At 40.2% G+C, this 22,768-nt stretch overlaps 1 protein-coding gene across 14 annotated transcripts in view; it reads left to right on the plus strand.

Annotated features, from left to right (window-relative positions):
* DOCK3 (dedicator of cytokinesis 3) overlaps nucleotides 1–22,744 on the plus strand; it is a 221,367-nt gene extending 198,623 nt beyond the window's left edge. For 3 of the 14 annotated variants that reach the window (XM_087743795.1, XM_087743797.1, XM_087743798.1), the window contains 12 exons: nucleotides 506–685; nucleotides 1,649–1,732; nucleotides 2,661–2,777; nucleotides 4,008–4,129; nucleotides 5,721–5,856; nucleotides 6,345–6,492; nucleotides 8,468–8,620; nucleotides 12,196–12,314; nucleotides 13,292–13,379; nucleotides 16,793–16,915; nucleotides 17,538–17,620; nucleotides 18,130–22,744. In XM_087743795.1, coding sequence (XP_087599921.1) covers nucleotides 506–685; nucleotides 1,649–1,732; nucleotides 2,661–2,777; nucleotides 4,008–4,129; nucleotides 5,721–5,856; nucleotides 6,345–6,492; nucleotides 8,468–8,620; nucleotides 12,196–12,314; nucleotides 13,292–13,379; nucleotides 16,793–16,915; nucleotides 17,538–17,620; nucleotides 18,130–18,636 — 1,860 coding nt within the window. In that variant the 3' untranslated portion in view covers nucleotides 18,637–22,744. The remainder of the gene's footprint in view (nucleotides 1–505; nucleotides 686–1,648; nucleotides 1,733–2,660; nucleotides 2,778–4,007; nucleotides 4,130–5,720; nucleotides 5,857–6,344; nucleotides 6,493–8,467; nucleotides 8,621–12,195; nucleotides 12,315–13,291; nucleotides 13,380–16,792; nucleotides 16,916–17,537; nucleotides 17,621–18,129) is intronic. The other 11 variants (XM_087743796.1, XM_087743799.1, XM_087743801.1 and 8 more) reach the window with 11 other exon arrangements.
* Nucleotides 22,745–22,768: the final 24 nt, after the last annotated feature.

Consider the following 22,768-nt stretch of genomic DNA (forward strand, 5'->3'; position numbering starts at 1 on the left):
CAGTGTGAGCGCCACTTAGCACCTATTTAGCAACAGCTTAGCACTACTTAGCAAGAACCAAAGCATCAGTGCATCATCGACATTGTTCTCATCCTAAACCCAAAACACAGCCCCATACCAGCTACCAAGACGAAAATTAACTCTATCCCAGCTGAAACCAGGACATTAAGTATGTCCTTTTTCCATCACTTAGTCTAAATAATAGCTGAATATAACCAGAGGAATTATGTGAGGGAACATGACACTATAATGGAGACAGTGCCAAAAAGATGGAATAATTGCATTGTTGCTATGTCTTCAGTATACAGAAAGAAGTTTTTGCAACTCAGTGACCCAAAATACAGCATTACTAACAGTAAAGTTTGTTAATGTAGCTCATTTTCTAGAAAGCAGTAAAAACTAAGAAAGATCACTGAACAATCCTAGAGTATCATTTCATTACAAGGAAGATAATAAATCTCAGTGAAGTGTCCATGGAATTAAAGTATATTTTATTGCCTTTGAGGTTGAAGTAAGTCCTTTGGAAAATGCCATTCAAGTGGTTGAGAACAAAAACCAGGAGCTGAGAACACTGATCAGCCAGTACCAGCATAAACAAATGCATGGTAACATTAATCTTCTCAGCATGTGTCTGAATGGAGTGATTGATGCAGCTGTTAATGGGGGAATTGCACGATACCAGGAGGTAAGTCAGGCTCTGCTTCTGAAATTAGCATCATCTTTTTTCAATTTTATTTCTATTTCTCTTTCAAAGAGAGTATGACTTCATAAGATAAGACATTTTCATGCACATTATCTAAATATGAGGTTAAAACCCCTACTTGGTTATTCTGCATCAGTGCTTGCATAGCCACACGTCAGCAGGAGGATCCAAAGGTGGAGTTGGGATATCGCATTGAAGTAGGTACGGCTGACAGTGGGGTTTCTCAAGAATGAAACTTGGCTTACCTGGAAATCCTGACTTGGCAGGTAAAAGAGTGAAGATTTTTTTCATACTGCTTACATTATAAATCCATTTTGCAATAGAGGCAGTGGGACTGATTGGGCTTGTAATCAGGAAAAGCCGCTAATTTGTGCTACTCAACCATTATCTTTGCTAGCCTAATTTCAGACTCACTGTAACCCTAAAATGATCATATATGCAGTATGTTATCTGGCACAATCTTTGGCAAGCCGTTACTTAAATTCTGCATTGCAAAAGGTAAGTCTAGGGTGAAATACTGCAAAGTGGCAGCAGTGGTCCAGGGGTGTGCGACATGTCTTCCCTAGAGAGCTGTGAAGAGAACGCTCTTTCTGCTTTACATTAGTTACCACTTTACTCACTTAATTCCTTTAACTTTATGTGAAAGAAACTATATGAAATACAAATAACTGGATGATACAAGGCTTACTGGTATTGCTCATCACTATCACATGGGGAAACTTGATCGGATTCATGCATGAATTCAACAGAATCATCAAGGTTGCTAAAACTGTGCTGTAGCTCTACCTGGATCCCAGAGTGCTAAAAGCAATAAAATTGAGCTGCTGCTGTTAGCTTCATATATTTAGTTTTCCTAAGATTTTTGGACCTTCTCCTCTCATCCTTTGACACCAAGTCACAATGAAATATCTTCCAGTAATCAGAAGGCTTTTTTTTTTTCTACAGGCCTTCTTTGATAAAGATTATATCACAAAGCACCCTGGAGATGCAGAGAAGATCACACAGCTCAAGGAACTCATGCAGGAACAGGTACTGGTTTTCAGATGCATTCAGAAACAAAGAATTTTGGTACAGGAGATCTAAAGTGCATTTAAACAAAAAAGAGGGGGGAGATGCCCAAGGAGTTTATGAACAAGCCATTCACCTTATGGGACATGAGGTGAAGCTCAGCTAAAAGTACATGAATTTTGTTGTCTCCACTTATTATCCAATAGACATCTTGCCACGTTTCAAGCCTGCCATTCATTTCTTCAACAAATCACTTAACTGCATTTCAGATTTCCCATCTGTAAAATAAAGATAATGCTTATCTCCCTTCAACCCTCATAAGGATGTCTGAAGATTAATTAGTTATTGTTTGTACAGACTTTGGATCATGTAGGGAATTATATACATCTTAAGCCTGCTGTCATTACTATTTTCTTTCATCTGAGACCTTATATAATATCATTCAATCACTAATATTATACATTTGACCTTTGAAAAAGTGACCTTTAAAAATAAATAATGAGCAACAGAAAGAGTGACTATGCACGCCACGCTGCCACTGTTCAGCTCAATTATCAGAAACTCCTTTTAGAAATCTCTGTTGGCAACTTTGACCCCTTCTCTGACACCGGGTGGAAGGAATTTTCTTTGTCACAAGGAATTATCTGTGAGGACATAATGCCATTCACTCTGGAGAGAGAATCAATCTGGTAATTTTTTACAGTTATCTCTTAACAAAAGTAATCCAACATGACACAAATGTACTTGTCTCACACGTAAAGTACTTGTTGAAGTAATATGAACTTGCCAGGCCTCCTAGGCTTCCTTAATTATCAGCAGTCTTGGAAATGAACAGTGGCATATTTTACAGTACTTTCTTGCACATTGACAGAACTGTGGAACAGGCTTCTATTCTCTCTCTTAGAGACAATTTGTTTGGTTTTGTGATGTTATGTTTTCTTTTTAACAGGTGCATGTCTTAGGAGTGGGTCTGGCAGTCCATGAGAAATTTGTACACCCAGAAATGCGTCCTCTGCATAAGAAACTGATAGACCAGTTCCAGATGATGCGATCCAGTCTGTACCATGTAAGCTGACAGTAATTTTTCACATTTTGAATCATTCAGAGTTATGATTAAACTTCTGTCAGTTGCAGTAAGGTTCACAAAAGAAGTGGGCTGATACAGCATTGATTGAACCTACTGAATTGCCAAATTATCAAAAGAATTCTTGACTTCTGTGCAAGAAGGAAGTCCTAGTAAGTCTGTTAACTTAGCATTTAATTTAAACTAGAATTTTTAATATTTGTATGTTCTTTGTGGTATCACAAAACAATTGTAAAGTTTAATTTTCAGTTACTGTCTTACATAGTAGAAAATGATGTAAAACAGAGGAAGAAAGATTAACAGAAAGCATCAGGTGTTGAGCTCTTCAAAAGAACTGCCGTAATTTGGAGTAGCATGACATGGATTAGGCCCTCCAGAAGTGTTTTTATATAGGCAGCGACAGAAATTCCTGTTGGTTACTTAAGGCATCCAGCTCTGGTGATCAGGACATTCACTCTTATGGGTCTATAGCTCCTATAAAGTCAACGGAACTGCCTCCAGACCTTGGTTCACACCACCTGTTATATACCAGTCATCCTCTAGGAACGATGCCTTTCCTTCTATGTGTGCTCTGCTGTACATTAGCATTCCGTGACAACTATACTTGAGACGTCTTTGCCAGGTGGGTCTCAGAAATTTGCAGTGCATTCTCCTCTTCCTGGTGTAGTGAAATCTTTATGGATGCCTAGACACTATCTTGAACATTATCGCAACGAAACTAAAGGATATCTTTCTATAATGTAAAAGTATTCTTTGAAATGTGTCTGTTAGCACTTTACTTTCCAACTGGAGTATGTATTTTCTAAGGTAGCTTCTAACTTGAAGGCTTTTTCCTCCATTCTTAGGAGTGAACTCTATGCAAGGATGGCCAGAAATAACAGCACCAGTTTTAAAATATGGCCTTTCTCTTTCAGAGCAGATGACATCTGTACAGGTCACAGTTGCCAGTTTGAGTTCACTACCTTTCTTGAGAGTTTGGACAAGATCTGTATTTTTGAGTCCACATTTCTTTTTTGAAAAATGTAGGTGGCTGTAATTCGGGCCACACACACTATGCCTCTATTTTCTTCCCAAATTCCTGAAATAGCGGCTAGAAAGTGTTATGGGAAATAAACAGAGAATAGGCTTGTACAGCACTGAAGCTCTTTATCCTGTGGAAACGCACTTGTAATTTTCCATGACCAACTTAGCTTAAGTATGTTTCCTTTGCAGGAGTTACCTGGTTTGGATAAGCTGAGTCCGGCCTGTTCTGGCACTAGTACACCACGCAGCAATGTTCTGGTTTCGCATGGACCTATGAGCCCAGAGAGCATAAAGCTGGTGCATCGACACAGGTGCCCTGTTTTTTTTCTACTGAAATATCTAGGATCTCTGCACACTGTTGCATTAAGATTCAAGGATCTAAGAAGTGGTAACAATACTGCAGGATGAGTTTTGGCAGAAGTGTCTTTCATCTTCATTCAGTGCTAATTATTAAAGTTTGATTGAGGATTGGAATCAAAAAGTTGAGAAATCCAATTTGCAGCAAATGCTACACACCTCCAGGTGTTACTCCATCACTTTACTTACTGTAGAGGCAGAAACACACATCTGCCACTCAGATCTCCAGATTCAATCTAACTTTGGAGGTTCCAACTTCTCCTACTTCTGTTATGCAAACAGCAAATAAATGGGTCCTTATCTACCATAAAAGGAAAACTTTATTGCTTATTTTAGAGCCCAACTCAGTATGTACCCATTTTTAAGGATCAAAAAATGTTCACATCATTGTTTTTTATAATTCTGATCAAATCAGTACCAACATATAAGAAAGGCTGCCAAGGTGTTTTGATGAGAATACCAAAAGATGGCTCAGCCTTCACAGAAATATCTGAAAATGTGGATGCTTATTCAAACTGAATACCCATCTATAAAAACTGAGATGATGATTGAGGATAAAAATTGGGATTTTCAGGGCAAAACAGTGTTTTTGTATCCAGCCAAAATTGCATATTTGAAAAGGCACATATCCACGCCAGTACGAAAAACAGCGACAGGAATGTCACTGAAGTTACAAAATTTTAATTGTTCTTCCATGTTTGTTTCTCTTGGTGGGTCCACATAGTTGAGCTGTTTTTAAAGCCTGGCATGAAGAGCTGCAGAAACTGCGTCTTTAGTACATGAATCAGGATGGTGACATTCTTTTTACTATCAAAATTGAGGAGCTCTTTACTACTTTAGTGGCTTGGCAGTTGACAATTGGTGTTAGGTGATAAAATTTTTTTCCTCAAAATTCCTCACTTTGTAAAGCCATTTTTAGTTCTTAGGGCAAACTAGGGAGATTCTGTGGTGTACAAAATATGTATTTGTGTATGTGATTCAGAGTGACAAAGAAAAAACTAATTTAATGAGTGAGATCGGGGTGCAGTCTGCACACCAGCTGGGCTGTATTAATTTACTGTCAGCTACAAAGTTGCCTTCAACAGTAATGCTGAAGTCCAACAGATGCAATAAGGAAAACTGTATTTTGACCTGTGTGTCTGATGCTTGGCTTCCTTCGGAATGTTTTTTTAAGCTGCTCCCACTCATCATACTTCAGCATTAAAAATGAGAGTGGTTTCAGAATGTTCCGTTATAAACAAAACAAATATGCACCCAACGTCATGACGTGATGTTAACCTGGCTTTGGATTCTGAAATTCTACATCCTACCTACTATGTTGTCTTACATGTACCCTTATTGTCACTTCTTTCATATTTACCGAATTTATGGATTTGTTTAAGCTTATTCAGCCTGATTTTTCAAAAGTGTTTGACATCTAGAGGTGACCTCAAGCAGTAGGTAACTGCAGGTACTTACTAGCTTGGAAAAAATCAGTCTTCACAAATTAAAACACAGGTTCAAAAAAATAATGATGTCCTTGTTCTGTCTCTGTTTTTATTCCAGCCCGCTGAACTTGCTTGGTTCAGTCCGACACTCATCATCCTCTCTGTCATCCCACACCTCCAGCGAAACAGGGAACCTGGTTATCCTAACAGACAGTTCTGTGGGGGAGACTGCTGAGGATATGTACCACATGCAGGTACAGCTCCAGCACAGCCAGGAGCGGTTGTTAGAAACGGCACTGAACGTGCTCTGGAGGGTTATGCTTAGGAGGAGTACACTTTACCTATGCACATGCTTGGATCTGTCCTGTGATGTTTTTCTCGAAGAACTGAACAGGTAGAATCTAACACTGTTCAAGAAAGATGACAGAGTAATTCAGATAGGTTTACTTTGGGAAGAAATCTTCTGTATTTTTACAGTGAAAGTTGCTACTGCGGTCCAAGATCATACTCGCTTTCCAAAAGTGAGATTTTAGTTGGCGTGTTATTTATGTGACCTGTTCAACATAAGCAGTGCTCTTTGTGGGAGGGTGAAATGAGTCCCACAGTCCTGAGTGCAGATTTATAGTGGCCTGCACTGAAGCTGTTTCCTAGACAGAGGCTGCACTAGGTGATCTGAGACAGGTAAATATCTAATGCACTGATCCGCTCAGTTCTCTCTTGACGGTTTCTCTGCCTCCTGCAGCTTGTTTACCCTAACTCCAGGTACCAAGGCTCAGTCACCAACGTCTCTGTTTTATCCTCGTCCCAGGCTAGCCCTTCCACCTCAAGCCTGAGCTCTACTCACTCGGCACCGTCCCAGATGATTAACTCTGCCCCTTCCAGTGCTCGAGGTAAGAATGGATGGACCCAAACGAAGGGTTAACTGGACCTGCAGGCATCCCCTAAACCTGGCAGTGTTGTTGACTTATTGCTGAAAGACCACCTACACTAAAATATACCACTGTTTCTCTTTTGGAGCTATAAATGCCTCTTCAAAAACTGTTTCTTAAAAAATGTTTTTCATTCTCCAGAAATGGATTTAATCATTTTTTTCAGCAGTATTTGGAATGTATCTCTAATACATGCTGGTTTCAGGCAGTTGAATTTCGTACTAATTTCCATTGTTCCATCACAAAATTGTGGCAGACAATCTAGAGGAAAACAATAAGTGTCTTTGGTACAGTACTTCAGAGAGAAATCATGAAGACAAAGGCAAAAAAATCATTTTACATGTTTAATGAAATTATGGCACAAAAAAACCTTGAAGCATTTAGCAGAAATGTACGTATACGAAAGCATATGTATACAATGAATATTGAAAGATATGAATTTTAAGTACTGGAGCTAAAGGAGGGCTTCCCTGCTGGGAAATTCTTGAAGAAAGGAAAAATGTAGAAACAGACTCTCGGGGTACTCATATTGCCTTTGCTGTTACAGTAGCTGGTCTTGATATTGCTAATCATTTTCTTCCCCAGCCTCAGAGCTGAAGCAAAACCACTCCGTGCAAACTCCTGACTTTGGTAACTTCTATTCAAGTTATTTTTTCCTCTCATTTTGGATTCTCAGTTGCAGGTTCACAGATTTCTACACCTCTTTTCACAGGTGTCTGAAGAAATTATCCAGGATATAGTCAGAGATAGAGGCTGATATTTAAATCTTACCCCTTTTTCCCATACTGGGGAACTGTATGTCTCCTTATGGACAGAGAATACAGAGAAGGGCCCTTTCTTTCAGGCCACATTGGGGCTTTTTTGCTCAATCTTGCAGTAAAATCTTAATTGGCTGGCTGTTGTTATGACACAGATGCATCGAAGGGATTTAATTGAAGGAAGATGGAGTAGGAAGGTGAGAAGTGGACATCTTCAAATAAAGGCAAATACCTTCACTATTTACCAAGTGCTGGAAGGCAAATAATGACAATTCAAATAGTAACCAGATGAAGCTGGCATAACAGGAAAGGGAATATGGAACTGAGTACAGGGCTATCATGTCAGGAAGACGTCCTTAGATGGATGTGCCTCAGCTGGCATGTGAGGTCTGGATCTTCTGGGGGATCTGAGGGGTTTTGGTGCTCAGAGTGTTTCAGGCTATTTTCCACTTTAAAAGTCCAGTGCTCACAGTGACAAGCTGTGCCAGTCTTTCTGAGCTTGATGACTTCACAGCATCACCAACTTCCCTCTTTACTGTATTCTTTGCTGTTGCTTAGAAACCAGTGATGAGCGCTACACAGGGTATGGTGCTGATGGATGAGCCAACAGCACCTCCCAGAGATGAGAACTAGACAGTGTAAATGACCACAAATGAGGAAACAATAAGAGAAGTAATGATTTTGAAAAATACTTCCAATATATATACCTATTTTATTCTTCACTCTTCCTAACATGTTTTGATAGCCTATGATACAACATTTCTTCTCTGCTAGTTTTGTTCCCTTTTAAGTTAGGTGAGCACAGCATTCAGACATTTTACCCACTGATTGTGGGATTTCACTTCCAGCAAAGTCCCAGATGCTGTGTTTCACAGTGTGCAAGTCACTGCTCCGGTTATTACGACACCGCTGTCTGGAATGGAGTTGTTCATAACGAGAAAAAGCCCTTACACTTAAGTTCCACTGTGGTAATACAGCTTTGTTTTTCTCCTTGGTGACTTTTCCTTTTGTTTTGTTTTTTAATTGGGTGAATTTGATGCTTGTGAAAATGAGACCAGTATCACTGGCTGGAGCAAGGTACTTTACAAAGATTACATGTGCAGCTCTGCCAATGCACCTCTATCCTTTTTTTTTTTTCCCTTTTTTTTTGGTATTTATTTATATTCTTTTTAATTTAGTGCTGGTGAAAGGTGCTGGATTGACAACACTGGAGGCTGAAGCCCTCTATTTATCCACAGAACAGATACAGCATGGGCGGCAGCCGTGCAAGCTTCCCCACGCTGCCCCCACCAATGTGCCTCATCTCTGTCCTGGAGGGACCACCTCTAGAGGTGAGAGGATAGTTCAGTCACCATGACCCATCCAATCCTTGGCCTTTCTGCTGAGACTGCCAACAAAAGCTACGATAGTCACGATGCTGCAGCTAACTGCTTTTCAGACTGGAAGTATACAAAGGCCAACAATTCATTTCGGACAGGCCACCTAAATTTATCAACTTAGCATCTTTGTCACCTGTGGCTTTAACCTGAGCACAGTTATCGAGGATTTCTAGGTTTTTGTGAGATGTTTAAATGCTTCTCTCATTGATTAATGTAGAGATGAAAAACCACTACCCCATTATCCAGATACTTATACCACCTTCTCTGTTTAACTGCAGAGTCCTCTCTGGAGCTCAGCTACTAGCACTGTTCTGAGGAGACGGGTAGATTAGTTCCATTAGTGACCAAAGGAAGCCATGGCCATTTGTATTAAGAATCCAGCAGGAATTTAAATCGTATTTCCAATTCTCCACTTCCAAAAATTGACCCTTTCATTTTTAGAACAGCAACACAAGCAAATTATTTGGCTTGTCCAAAGAAAATAATAAAGCCATTAATCCAAAATTTTTTTAAAGGATAGTCATCAAGACAGTAGCTTAATGATTTGATCGTATCACTGAACAGCAGATTAAAGCAGCAAACCTTACACTAGTTATAATAGACACAAGTTAGAGCAAAAGTCTTAAACAGAATTGTAATCAGAATACAGTAAGAATTTTCTAATTCCTTGCTAACGATAAAGACATTACTAGTTACTCTATTTTTCAGATTAACAAGTATGTGTCTTCAGTTTTCACGTGGCTTGACCCTTGTGTAGCTTCTTCCCTATCAAGAAAGCAACACTGTTGTTGTATGGAGGATCAATAAGAAATTCAGAGTTTGCTTTGGCTTCATTTGAGGTGACTCATGAGGCACTGCTCCAACCTTGCTGGAGTTAAAAGATTATGTAAGCCAACATTCATAAAGCAGAAACTGTAATAAAAAGGCCTGGAAAGAGCTAGGAGTGGGTTAGGTTTTTTTCAGTAATTTCATTTAAAATATGGTTGGGACTCCTCTGATGCACTCTAAAAGTAACTCCCACTTGACACTGGATGACTCGCCTCCTAAGGCTTCCCTACTGCTTCCTCAACACAGCCCCATTTTTAAGGTGTAGAAAATGAGTCCTGGTGTCTTATTCAGCACGTTGCAAGAACCCATATACTTACATTAGAAACTTCCTTCTTAAAGCAAAAAAGTTATGATTTGCTGCAGGACTGAACTGTTTTCATAACAGTAATGAAAATGATGAATCAGGAGAAAAGATTAATTGAGTTTGGAGTTTAACTGCATTATTTTCAGTTTCATTCCTTACAACTAATACTTGTCACAAGTGGATTAACATTTTCGTAATTAAAAAAGAAAAACTACCTCTGGCTTCAGCATAGGTTTTCCTTTCTCATTAATAGTATGTACAGTGCTGCACATATCAAGTGCACCAAGCTACAAGCTAAAAGGAATAAGCCCTGATACATGCTGCAGCATTTTATATGGCCACTGGCTGCTCTGGAAGCTTTTAAAAGCTTTTTTTTACTTTGTTTTTTACGTTTTGCCAGTCCCTGAAAGGAGCCGCAGTGATTGTGCTCTCTCTCTGTCCAAAGAAGCAGGCCTGATTGTTAATAAAAGCTTTGGTTATAGCCATTCCTCTTGTGGCCCACAATTCAGAGGTATCAGTACTTAATTTTATTTGCAGACTGAATACTTGGCATAATCTGTTACAGTCTTTTGTAGTTATAGTATAGTTATTTACAAATTCAGGGTACCAAACAGCAGAGCTGTTTTGTAAACTGGACTCTGCCGCCATATTTTGCACATGTGGGATTTTTCAGGTCATGCAGTGCAAGGTCTGTGGAAACTATAATCCCATATAAACTGATGGCACATAGAGGTGGTTTGCATCTTGGATATAAAAGAAAAGGACGGCAAGATAAATAAAAGGGAAAAGTTTACAGTGTAGGTTGTGCTGTGATATAGTTCTGGGCACACCTAAAAGTTCAGCATCATTACATTTGTCATGCAGAAACAGGACTACCTGTGATATGTGAGTAAAAGAGACTCAGCATAAAGCGTTAACACTGTGTTTTCCAAGCTGATGTTGTATATAAGAGCAAATAATGTTGTCTAATTATGTTTCTGTTTTATGTCTGGGGAGAAAATGAGTTCGGAACTAGAATGCAGATACTCCGCGGCTGTTCGTGTCAGGGTGGGGGTGTAGATTAATCTGGGATCTGCCACCCCTGATGGAATTGTTGCAATTGTAGGACCTTATCCTGCATTCTGCTGGACACATTGTTCCTTCCACTGTGTGCTGAATATCAGTCCCAAAAACTGCATGTTTGCTTTTGCTGGGGTAAAAGCTGCATTAACCAGCACCAATGCCTTTGCTCATACGTTGGAGTGCTGTTCAGGTAACGTGTATGGTTGTGGAAAGTTTGCAAAAGGGGGCATGTATTCCCCAAAAGCCAGCATGGCTCTGTAATGCGCTGTGTGCTGCCATCTGTTAAGTGCGTGTTTGTGACACAATGGAATAATCAGTGCAAATTAAAGCTCACTCCAGCAGCTTCAGAACATCAATTCCTGCCTAATATTGTGCATCCCAAGGGATGCATCTATCAGTAGTATCAGACTTTAGGAAGTCACTACTGGGAATCATTCTTCTGGCAAATCCGTTGTCAGCTGTTGCATATCAGAAGGCATATTGTCATGTGGCACTCATCTTGACGGACATGAGTCCCAAATAATTCCACGCGCCAGGAAGCTGTTTACATGAAATACCCCAATATCTTAAATGACAACTACACAGATAACTAATAGTTAAGTCAGGCATATTCCTACTATATATCTCCAAGCATTGGTAAATGTCCTGTTGTCATAAAATGGGTCAGTATACCAACACGCTCAGTAGTAATAATACATTACCCAGCAGCATTATAAGCAAAGTGCCACCCACATTTATAGAAAATTCTATTTATTATTGTTTTTTGTTTTGCTTTAATGAAGAGGAAGCTAACCAAGGTATTGCCAACTACATGGCAACACCTCAGGCTCTCTCTACCAGAACTGAGAAATGAAGTAGCTTCCTGTAGCTTCCTGCTTTAACTGAATGGTGTATCTCAAGCTTTTATCCCTTTCTTCCACATTCAGTCCTAAAATGCACAATTTTATGGCATTTCTATAACTCTACAATACTTTATGGGGCAAGGGAGCATTAGGCACTGTACACCACAGCCGCAGCTGATTCCACACAGATGCCCACTTTTTGTTTGTTTGTTTCAAGAGGAAGCACTTTGCAACACACAACTAGGGACACATTCATCTTGCACACCCTACACGGTATGTCCTCAACGGCATATAACAAGCCCGTTCTTATTTCATCCTCGTGCTACGCACCCCACCAACAGTTAGCTGCTTAGTGGGCTCGGCACCATGTTTTCTTGAGTCCTGTAAGATCATCCGTCTGAACAAATTGCAAAGGAGGACTAGATCACTGGGCATGCGGAGACATGGCTGTTGTTTGTCACGTGTACGTGATTATTCTCACTTGTTTACAGGCTCTCCCTCTCTACCAGATAAGTACCGCCACTCTCGGGAGATGATGATGTTGCTGCCAACCCATCGGGACCGACCTAGCAGTGCCATGTATCCTGCAGCTATCATGGAAAATGGACAGGTAGCAGATCTAATTTCTCTAATGTCAGTTCAACCACCTGAAACTGTGATTTTATTTTTACTATTTTTGACCACTTTAAAGCTTCCCTTTTTATTTTTGGAAAGCACAACAACTAAGTTAGGATCATTTTCAGAGGCAACGCAGATCTTTTCATATTAATTGCCCTCTAGAGCCACCCACTTTAGTAGTCAAGTAATGCAAATTGTAATGGCTGTTAAAATTACAGATACACACTGTGAAAATGGACTCTTCTTACTTCCCAACTTTATCCCATGAGCCCTGGTCCACTGCAAGCAGTCATACCATTTTATTTATTCATTTTTCTAGAACCATGGCCATCCTGCAGTCTAGCCTCAAAGTTGATTCTAAACAGCTTTATGGTGATTTCCAGAGGTATCAAAAACCACGAGAGGCTGAAATAATATACTGATACAGAGTCTCCAAACAATCTGTGCCCATATCTACTAATTTCTCTGGACAAACTGAAAAATTCAGGGTGTGTCTACATGTAAACATTTTAATCTGGCCCTGGCATGCACTTTTGAAGGGAATCTCCTGATCATGCCCACTAATCGCACTTCAATTCACCTTAGAGAACTGTCTCAGAGCATGCAAACTCAACTCTTTCAAATGAAACCAAAGCAAAAAGTAAGCTCCAGAAGGGCACGTGATGCATTAGAGCTGATAATGGGCACAGGACTAGGCTAGAGCTAGTTTGAAATAACTCCTCCAGACAACACAAGCAGCATGAATTGTGGGTCCTCAGCACTGTTAGTATTGCAGTGCAGTACTTGCTAATGTAGACACAGCCTAAGGTTCCCATGAATTTTTTAATTAAAAAACTTTCTTTGCTTAAAAAAAAAGCAAATAGAAACCCCCAGGGTTCTGCACCAGCTGTTCTGGTTTGTTTTGATTTGGTTTGGGTTTTTTTTTTTATTTATTTTTATTTTTCTGTGCTAACTTTTCTTCTCCCTTAGCCTCCAAATTTCCAGCGCGCCTTGATCCAGCAAATGATTGGGCCATGCAAACCTTGCAGTGATCCCAACCTGTCTGTGGCTGAGAAAGGTACTCTTTTTCCTAGTTAGCATGCATGCTTTCTAAAATACTATTACTCTGGTCATGCTACAGCAAGTAACAAATGGGCTTCTACATTTCCTGGCAGAGTGCATTCTCTCACATTTTTTTAATTAACAGTTTAATTAACTGGCCTTCTGCCAACCTATAGTCATTTCAGATCATTCACAGAAGGGTGGAGTTGCACAAACCTCTTTATTTCAGAAAGCTTTCTGAGTTTAGCATTTTGTTATTGAAACAAATCCTGTCGCCTTTATCAAGCAAAACTTCCAAAGCAGCAATTGAGAAGTTATTTGAAAGAAGAGTGCAAGATTTGGACTATATGCTTAAATAACGAGATATACTGATTTTTTTAATATGCATTTATTGCTCAAAATATTAACATTTCTTGTAATCCCTCTCTGAGGTAGTTTTATATTTATTTAAGTTTATTATTAGGAATGTATGCTTTTTTAACTTACTGCTTTGAAAAAACTAGGCAAGAGCTCCTGCAGATAAAAAACATGAAAGAAGAGGAGGAGTTACGTTTGTTTGGTGTAACAGAAAAGGAGGAGCTTCCAAAAGGGGTGCCATGGACAAAGTGATGGGCTCAAAAAATGATCTGAAAGGCAGCATTTTGAAAAAGCAGAAGTGGGCAAAATTCATGAGTCAAAAATCTGAGACAAGGAGGCTGCCTAAGCAAGCAGCAGTCATGTGTATGGCTAGAAAAAATGCTATCTTTTTATGGCCAGGAAAGACCATCGCAGTTCTCTAGTCTGACCTACCTAATGCACTCCATTAGACTTTTATCAGTATTTTTGTTTCAGTAGCTGTGTCTGAACCAAATTGTATTTTTTTTTAAATCCAAATTTTATTTTAGAATTTCTAATAAATCAGAATACACTACTTCAATAATGTGACAGCCTTACAGAGCGGTCCAGATTGAAACCAAAAGCCAATGTACAGTTCTGAATAAATGGCAGAATGATGATTTGATGACAGTAACAAAGGATGACAACAGAGTTAAGACTAGGGGGTGAGGGATTAAGAGCTCCATCTTAGCCATGTTAGTTTGAACTGAACATATCACAGAGGTGGTGAGATCTTTATACTGGACAGGAGAAAGATCTGAAAAGGAAGATACATAAATATTTATTACCTGTCTCGAAAAAAATACTTGAATTTGTATTTGTGGGCAGTATTATGCAAGAGTGTAGTATACAGCACAAAGAGAAGGGGATCAAAGACAGAATCCCCTCCAGAGGCCCAAAGGAGCCATGAAAGACACAGATGATGTTCAGTAATTGTTCTTAGGGGATGGTGTGACAGGAATCCCAGCTCTTCAGCCAGGCTGGTAGCAAAAATGCAGTTACAGGTGTTCTTTGCAGCCCTTGAACCCTCATCATTCTTTTTAAGTCAGGATGCCATCTGTCTGGGGTTTTGTTAACAGTCATGCCCCGTGAATTTACCCACCCCCTTCCTCGCTATGTCAGAAGCTCTGCTTAGTAATTCTCATCGACAGCAGTATGACATCAGTCGCCCAGAGCAGAATGGCTCAAATGCAGCTTCCCTGCTAATTAAACTTGGCCACCGAGCCACTGAACATTGTTCTGGAGAGAGAGATGGGCTAGGACAGAGCACTGAGAGCTCCCTGGGTAGGTTCTGCCCCGAAGCATTTTGGATAAAACACAGGGTTTAACAGGCAACAACAGCCACTCTCAAAAATCATCTGACTTCAGGATTATTTCCAGCATTCCTAAATACTCAAAAGGTTATGAATGAGGGAACACTGAGAAAGTACAAATGGATTAGGCACTTGGGTACCATGTTCTCCTCTTCACATTCTTCTACTGCATCTTGCTGTTTAGGGAAAAAAAACCACCAAGCACAACAATCATTTTACAGGCCTAGCAAATCAGGTTTTATTTTGTCCTTTTCACTTGATGCTAGTATATTGCAGGAGAGACTAGGGTGGCTGACATTGTTATGCATCTTGTCCCTCTGGTTTAGCCTTTTGACACCAATTGCAGTACTGCAAATTAGAGCACTCTGGTATGTGTACAGGTGCGCTCAGAAAATTCATCTGAAGCCACATTACCTGTGTTGAGATGCATCCCTTGGTTTGAACTTGTTCTCTGTCAAGATTCTTCGTATCTTCTTTGTAGGCCTTTCTCAGTTTGAGGGTGTCTCTTTAAAAACAACATTTACTTTTATATTTTTATGGGGTTTGTTCCATCTTATGAAGCAGTCACTTTGTGATCTTTCTTACTTTAGGGAATTTTAGGTCTTGGGGAGCCTGTGTTCATGCTAACTCATGAACTAAGGAGAAAAACAAAAAAACAAAGCAAGCTTTCAAAGCCATTTTAGAAAAGAAATGCACCAAAAATACAGGCATTTTAATTAAGGAGAAATCCTCTTCAGATGTCAAACTCTACATTTATCTCTCCGGGCTTCTATTTTCCAAACTAAAGATGGAAAAAGCTATTTTTATCTCAGTTTTCTCTGGTAGGCTCGCTGAATTACTTTGTTTTCCTTTTTTCTTTTCTTTGCTAATCTGAAGAAATTGCTTATTTGTTTTTAAATGAACATACACTTATTGCATGTCTGCCTTCTCAGAATGAATCAAGTATTGCAGTGTGTTTGGAATAAAGGTGCATTTTAATAATGTTTAAGGCTGACAGAATGCTCAGATCTTGAAAAATGTTCACATTCAAAAGAAGCAGCTTTTATTTCTATGAAAAACCAAAGTCATGAAGATCACACTCTCTCTACCCTTCCTGATCAACAAAGGCTTGAGCTCTTCAGGTGACTTTATAATACAAGGAGTCCAAACTGCTGTCTTTAAATATTTTGTGATCAAAATTTTTTATCAACTCTGTAGCTTAGTAAACTGGGGCTCTAAAGTTATGATTTCTTTTTTAAGAGATTGAGGTGTAATTGCCCTCATGTCCTTTATTCAGTCTTCGCTTAGCCATTGTAGTGCAGCAACAGGCCTTCCAGTGCTTCATGAGGGTTCTGCCACACGTTCCCTTCTGCTCTGTCATCATTGACCACCTAGCAGAACAGCTCACAACTGAGGTCTAGCTGCTGGTCTGTCACTGAGATTTCTTCTTTACTTACTCACTGGTTTGCAATAAAACGCGAGCAGTTATACTGCTGTCCAAATTTCCTAGAAATGAGCCAAGGGGGTCAGGGAGGGGAGATGGGCAGACTAACACTACGCTCACCTAACTCCCGCTTCCTTAACAAAGCAACCTATAAACTTAACACACTGTAGACTGTCTTTGTATGCCTTCAATCCTACCATTCACTAAGTCCCTAGAATCTGTCTCTTTACTACTAAAGAACACACCGGAAAGCCAGTCCTTCTGGCCCCACAAACGCCCTGTTATGTTACCCAAGTTAAATCTGTTTCAATCCTTCAGCTGTGCCAGCAGCGCCCAGTAGCTGGAGCCTAGACAGCGGAACCAGAGAGGCCATGCCATTCCTGTCTGCCCACGTTGGGAGCATCTTGGCCCCACCAGTACCTCCCCGAAGCCTGCCCCATGGTAAGGAAATGCCCAGCAGGCCTGCTGCATAAAGCCTGCAGTCATGCACAGATAAATCCACACAACCTGAAAGCTGACCTTAGCCTTTCCCACCCCGCGCCCCCCCCCCCCCCCCAAACAATCAGAAACAAAAACCCAAAGTCTTTCCTGGTCTGCTAGGTTCGCAATAGACAAAGTTTTCAATTTTTTATTTTCCAAAATCTTCAAATTTTTTACAGTCCCTATAGTAATATGGACTTGCGTGTATTTTGGGACTAGAATTAGGTGTGTGAGCGTTGGAAGTTTCGCCTGGCTTCTTGCCAATGACCATCTTCAGCAGTAATTTAAGGTTACAAAGCTACTAAATGAAACTTCAAATGTTCATTGTTTATGAGCCTGTTGCCTTGCCATGAAATCCTTGATAACAGGGGTGGGTGGAAATCTATCTCTGCGCTTAAATTCTCGTTAGCGTTTTGTGATGTGACAGAGGCACTTCACGGTATCTATCAGAAAGGAAGCCCTAGGTTGGAGTGGAGTTAATCGGCATTTGGAGCTGTTACCTGGCATTACAGTCTAAAACCCCAGCTCTTTCGCTGCAGCGAGGCAGCACAAGTGTGCATTTCTGATCCTTGTCTCATTCCAGGACACTACTCACTGCACTTTGATGCCTTCCATCACCAGCTCAGTGATGCTCCTCCGGCACTGCCTGCACGAACATTGCGCAAGGTAAAAAGGAAGTGGCAGGAGAGCAGAGAGGGATGTAGAAGGAAAATAATAGGCTCCTGAAGGACCCCTCCCCCTCCTCCACTCCCACCAAGCAGCTTTTGAATACAGAAACACTATTTTTAACATGCTAGTAACTTACACATGAGAAAATCCACTGAAAGCTCATAACCTATTCCAGAGTTGAATTCTATAGAAATAACTTAAATGTGTTGTAGGCCCTTCCACTTTCCTTCTTTGCATCATATGCTGTGATTTCAGGCACCCTGATATCACCGCAGCTATTGTTTCTTTAACAGCTCTGGTGTTAAATGCACTTGTCTGCCCACAAGAGGTACTTCCATACAAGTCAGAGGAGTACAGGTATAAACCAATAATCATTGACATTTTGGACACAAATGGAACTGCACCATTGTTAACATCACTGTCAAAAGCTGAAATGTGGAACACCGCATAACTACAGTGTCGCCTCCTTTGTCAATTTTAACCTGGTTTTGTTTTTCTCCGAACAGTCCCCTCTTCATCCTATCCCTGCGTCACCCACCAGTCCGCAGTCTGGTCTAGATGGAAGTAACTCCACTTTATCCGGCAGTGCCAGCAGTGGTGTCTCTTCCTTGAGCGAGAGTAATTTTGGACATTCTTCTGAACCACCTCCTCGCACAGACACCATGGATTCTGTCCCCAGCCAGGCCTGGAACACTGATGAAGATCTAGAGACACCCTACCTCCCTGTCAGGTACAGTCTCTCTGAGCCTGATGTCCTAGAGTCGCTCAAATCCCAGCCATGCCGAAGCCACTCTGCTCCATCTGGAGTCGTTCCTCAGGACACCATGGACCCTCCTGCTCTACCCCCAAAACCTTATCACTCCCGGCTGCCAAACATGGAGAACGAGGAGGGGATGATAATTGAAGATGATGATAAACACCGCCCATTGCATCGTAAAGTGTCCCAACCAGTGAGTGCTGGAAAGGAAGAGCAGGCCAGGGTAGCATGGGAGCATGGCATCAGTGAGCAGTAGGGACAGCTCCTGGTAAGCAGCTTGCATCATCATTCCAGGTCTGACTACAAAGGAGAGAGATAAGGACTCGGAGAACAGCAAACCGATTTTCTACTGCCGCAAGTTTATGTCTGGAGCCCACAAAAGCAATTGGGCCAGCATGGGAGGTTGCTGCTTTCCTTTTTAATTTCTTTTTACACCTTTCTGTTATGTTTTTTAACTTTCTGTGCAGTGGACAGTTTATTCCTTCTGCAGTTTCTTAACCACATCAAATGGCACACAAGCCATAGAGACTTGCAGAAGCTGAAAAATACAATTTTAAGCAGAGGGGGGAAAAAAGGGGGGAATGTGGCAAGTTGATTTTGAAACTGCTTTCCTCCCAGTTCTGAGACGCACATGAGTAGAAGCAGTTGCACTAGGGACATATTTCTTTGCTGTACAGAAGTGAAAGCTCATTGCTGAAATCAGGGATTCTATGAACTGTCAGGCTGGAAGGTGCATGAGCTGCAGGCAGTGGAAAGATGGCAATTCTAAGAAGAAATTGGCTCTTTTGAGAGCAGGATTGTACATATCTGTGCAGTGATCTCCCTGCATTGGTTCATAGGTGCTGAGGCAATCTAACCAGTGCTCATGCACTGATTTCCAAGATATCATTTCCAACAAACTCTGCCTCCTTTGTTTTTTATGTACTGTTTGATTTCTTAAATTTTGCTTTCACTGGCTAAACCAACCTGCTTTCTCATTGGGATCATACACTATTCATCTGTGCTACAGGATGAGAGGAGGTTAGTAGCCATTGGAGATGCAACCTAATTGTAGGCCTTTCCCATGCCCAGCTTTGGGCAGGCTGTTGACACCAGCATTTCTATTCCAGTTTAAAAAAAAAAAAAACAAACAAAAAAACAAACAAAAAAAAACCACCACAAAACCAAATTGAGTTTTTCATGCCACAGCTGGTTGATAACCCAGCCAGTAAAGAAAAGGTGGCTTAAATGCATCATGTCTAACAATCCTTGCCTCAGGGCTGAACATTACAATTCTCACCGACTTCCATCACCCAGGAGCTGAGATTCATTCCCTGTTAACATAATGTCCTCGGTCCGTCCCAGAATCTCACTGCAGCTGGTGTGCAGAAAGAATCTCCATCTCTCACAGTAGACAGAAAACACTAAGATTCAAGAAATGCCCAGTATATAGTGTACACCCTAGAGTCGGGGATCTTAAAGGCAACCTGTAAAGAAGCAATGTCTGTTTCCTCTTTTGCTTCTTTAGAATGTATAAAGAAGCTTTAAGAGCTTCTTTTTCTCTCTTCTGGAAGGTTGATTTCTCTTCTCCTCAGGCAGCAATACAGCCTTCTCTCCCCCTCCCTTTTTTGTTTTTAATTGACCAGCTCCACAAAGGGCTGAAGAACATCTAAAAAACCCAAACAAACAAAAACAAGAAACAGAACTATGCAGAGGTGAAGACAGTACAAGTCTATGAACACAAAACAAGCCTTTTAATCAATATTTGCTTAGTTCAGTACATGGCAAACCAAGGAAAAAAATCTGTGGGTAATAGAGCCAAGATCTGTTCTTTGAAAAGAACAATAAGAAATCTTTTATTCCTATTTTAAATATTTTTCAAGAAACTTTCAATCAAGAGAGTATAAAATATTTAATGTTTTTAGATAAACAAGCAATGTTCCTTTGTCCTACCATGCCCACACACATTTTAGCGTTCCTTATAACCCTTTCCACCTGCAGATTGCAAAGCACACTCCAGAGGATGGTAACAGACCCCCCTCTTTCCTACCACTGAAAAATCTGAAGCACATTCAAATAAAAGACTTACCTGTACCATATAAATTAGTGTCAGAAACAGGAATAGCACTCAACTTTCATATTCAATTCTTGCCCTAACCACTCAGTTTCTCATGCTACAAACAGGATAAAGAAGCAAAAAAGGATATTATAAATCTTTTACAGGTCACCTTTAGCACTACCTCTAAATACAGTGACTGGGCAGAGTACATTGCTTCTGAACACTCCTAAAGATGGTCTGTCTGTACACAGTCTGGACTCAGCAGTTATACGAAGGGGATTTTAAGAGGATTTGTTTATTTTCTTTCTCAAGCTCTAGCCCATGCAAAACTACTAAGTTATGGATTTGTTTCTTAAATGGCCTATTTGGCTGGAACAAAGTCTCTCTTGCTTCCTCTATTTTGTTATTAACACAGGCTGCTTGTAATCATTATATCCTTCACAATTAAGACAACGATAATAAAACCTGGCCTATAGTGGACATTTCATCTCTAGCAGGAAGGAGAGTTTTCCAATACAAGGACAGTCCTAAATGTTAATGAACCAAGATGGATCTCTGGTATAGAAGACATGTATGAAAACTCAACTCAAAATGATGTTTTTGGTAAAGGTAAGTCAAGGTAATTCCTCAGAAATGAGTGAAATATTTTCACATATGCTATTCTCCAATCTGGCTGAGATTCTTCAAGTGAAGTTTTTAAGAGAACTAAGTACGCAATTCCTTCTCCCCTGCCCCTTTTTTTTTGGCAGGAAGATTAGAAGTGGTAAATGTAGTGACTTAGTGAGCTTCCTTATTGCAAAAAACAGCAGGTCTTGCAAATAAAACTTTGCGAAAACAAGAAAGCAACTAACATGGGACTAAGTCCCAGTCAGCTGGAAAACCTGCCCACTGGAGCTCTAATCAGTCTCTCAAAACGTATCATCCTGCTCTGATTAGAGACATTGTACAACAGCAGTGAGTACATTTTGGGAGTCTGACATTAGTATGTATGTGTAAGGGTTTGAAGATCAATCAGATGATGTATACGAATACCCAGTTTATGGCAGGTCCGCACAGAGAAGGATGGAATAAATTGCTGAATTTATCAAATTTAAGCCTCTCTGGAGTTAAATTTCTGTTACTGTTCTGATATCTACCAAGTATTCTGTCTCCCTTTTTAGTGCTTGCCTTAAAGGGGCCAGAAGATAGAAAGACTAATACTAAAGATTTTGTGAATGTTGGAACTAATACTTCTTGGAACTAGTACTTTCTGTAGGGTGGGGTGTCTTACAGCATAGTACAACTCCAATATCAAGCTCAGTCCTGGAGTAGGTGGAAGCAACAGCAGTTGTTGCACTTGCCCAGCAGGATTTGAAGATTCCTTGTATAAACCACAGCAACAGGATGTTTTGAACAGGACCTTGTCATTCTATACTTAACTCTAATTCAAACTTAGTATGTACTTGCCTTCATTGGGTTTTCTTTGCATAATGAAATAGCATGTGTATTCCTGAGAAAATTGGTGGAATTCTGCTACAAATCTCTCCATCGTCAGTGTACCTGCTGGCCCCATCCGAAACAAAATTGAGAAGGAACTACAGTAGTACAAGAAAAGCAATTAAAACAATTTCTCTGAATCCTACAATTTTTTTTTCCAATGGTTGGGTTGTTTTTAATACTGTGTGCAAGACAAAGGTTCTTTTCCGTCTTTTCCTCTGTTTGCTTTTTAGCTTACTTACCCTTCTTTAGGTAAGGGATATTGCATATCCCTTCTGTGGGAGAATCAGCCAAAACTGGGGAGGCTGGAGAGAGCAAGAGCCTTTGGGAAACAAATTAGGCGATATTAAAAATTTCCTCTGATCATGCTTCTTTGTAAATACCCCCATTTGAATGCTGTGTATTTGTACAGGAAATTGAGCAAAAAATGTATAGATTGTGATGTCTGACTGGTATTCTGCCCTGTAAATGTGTTTTTAACCTCTGGCATTCTGTGCTTATTTAAAAAAGGCAAAAACCTCTAACCACTTCTCTTTTGTGTATTCATGTTTAAAATAAAATGAAAACAGCTATCTTATCTATAATGGAAATCAAATTTAAAAGGAAAAAAAATAATTTGTACAAGTGTCCTAAAGGTACTTCATTGTATATATTGTGATAGCATGTTTCCAGAACCAACGAATAAGTGGTGTGAATTTTAGATGTAAATATCTGCCGTTTGTTTTGGGTTTCTTTCCCTTACCCATTCACTCGACTGCTGTGATGTGGAATTAAAGATTAATACCTGATATTAAAACGGTACAACTGTATGTTCATTGCTGTCCTCCAGACAGGGTTATCCTCAGGCTGCTCCAAACGTTCACAAGGTATGTGG

This window comes from Nipponia nippon, unplaced genomic scaffold (genome assembly GCF_047370975.1).
Source record: "Nipponia nippon isolate SJK-2023a ecotype South Korea unplaced genomic scaffold, ASM4737097v1 scaffold_9, whole genome shotgun sequence".
NCBI classification, from domain to species: Eukaryota; Metazoa; Chordata; class Aves; order Pelecaniformes; family Threskiornithidae; genus Nipponia; species Nipponia nippon.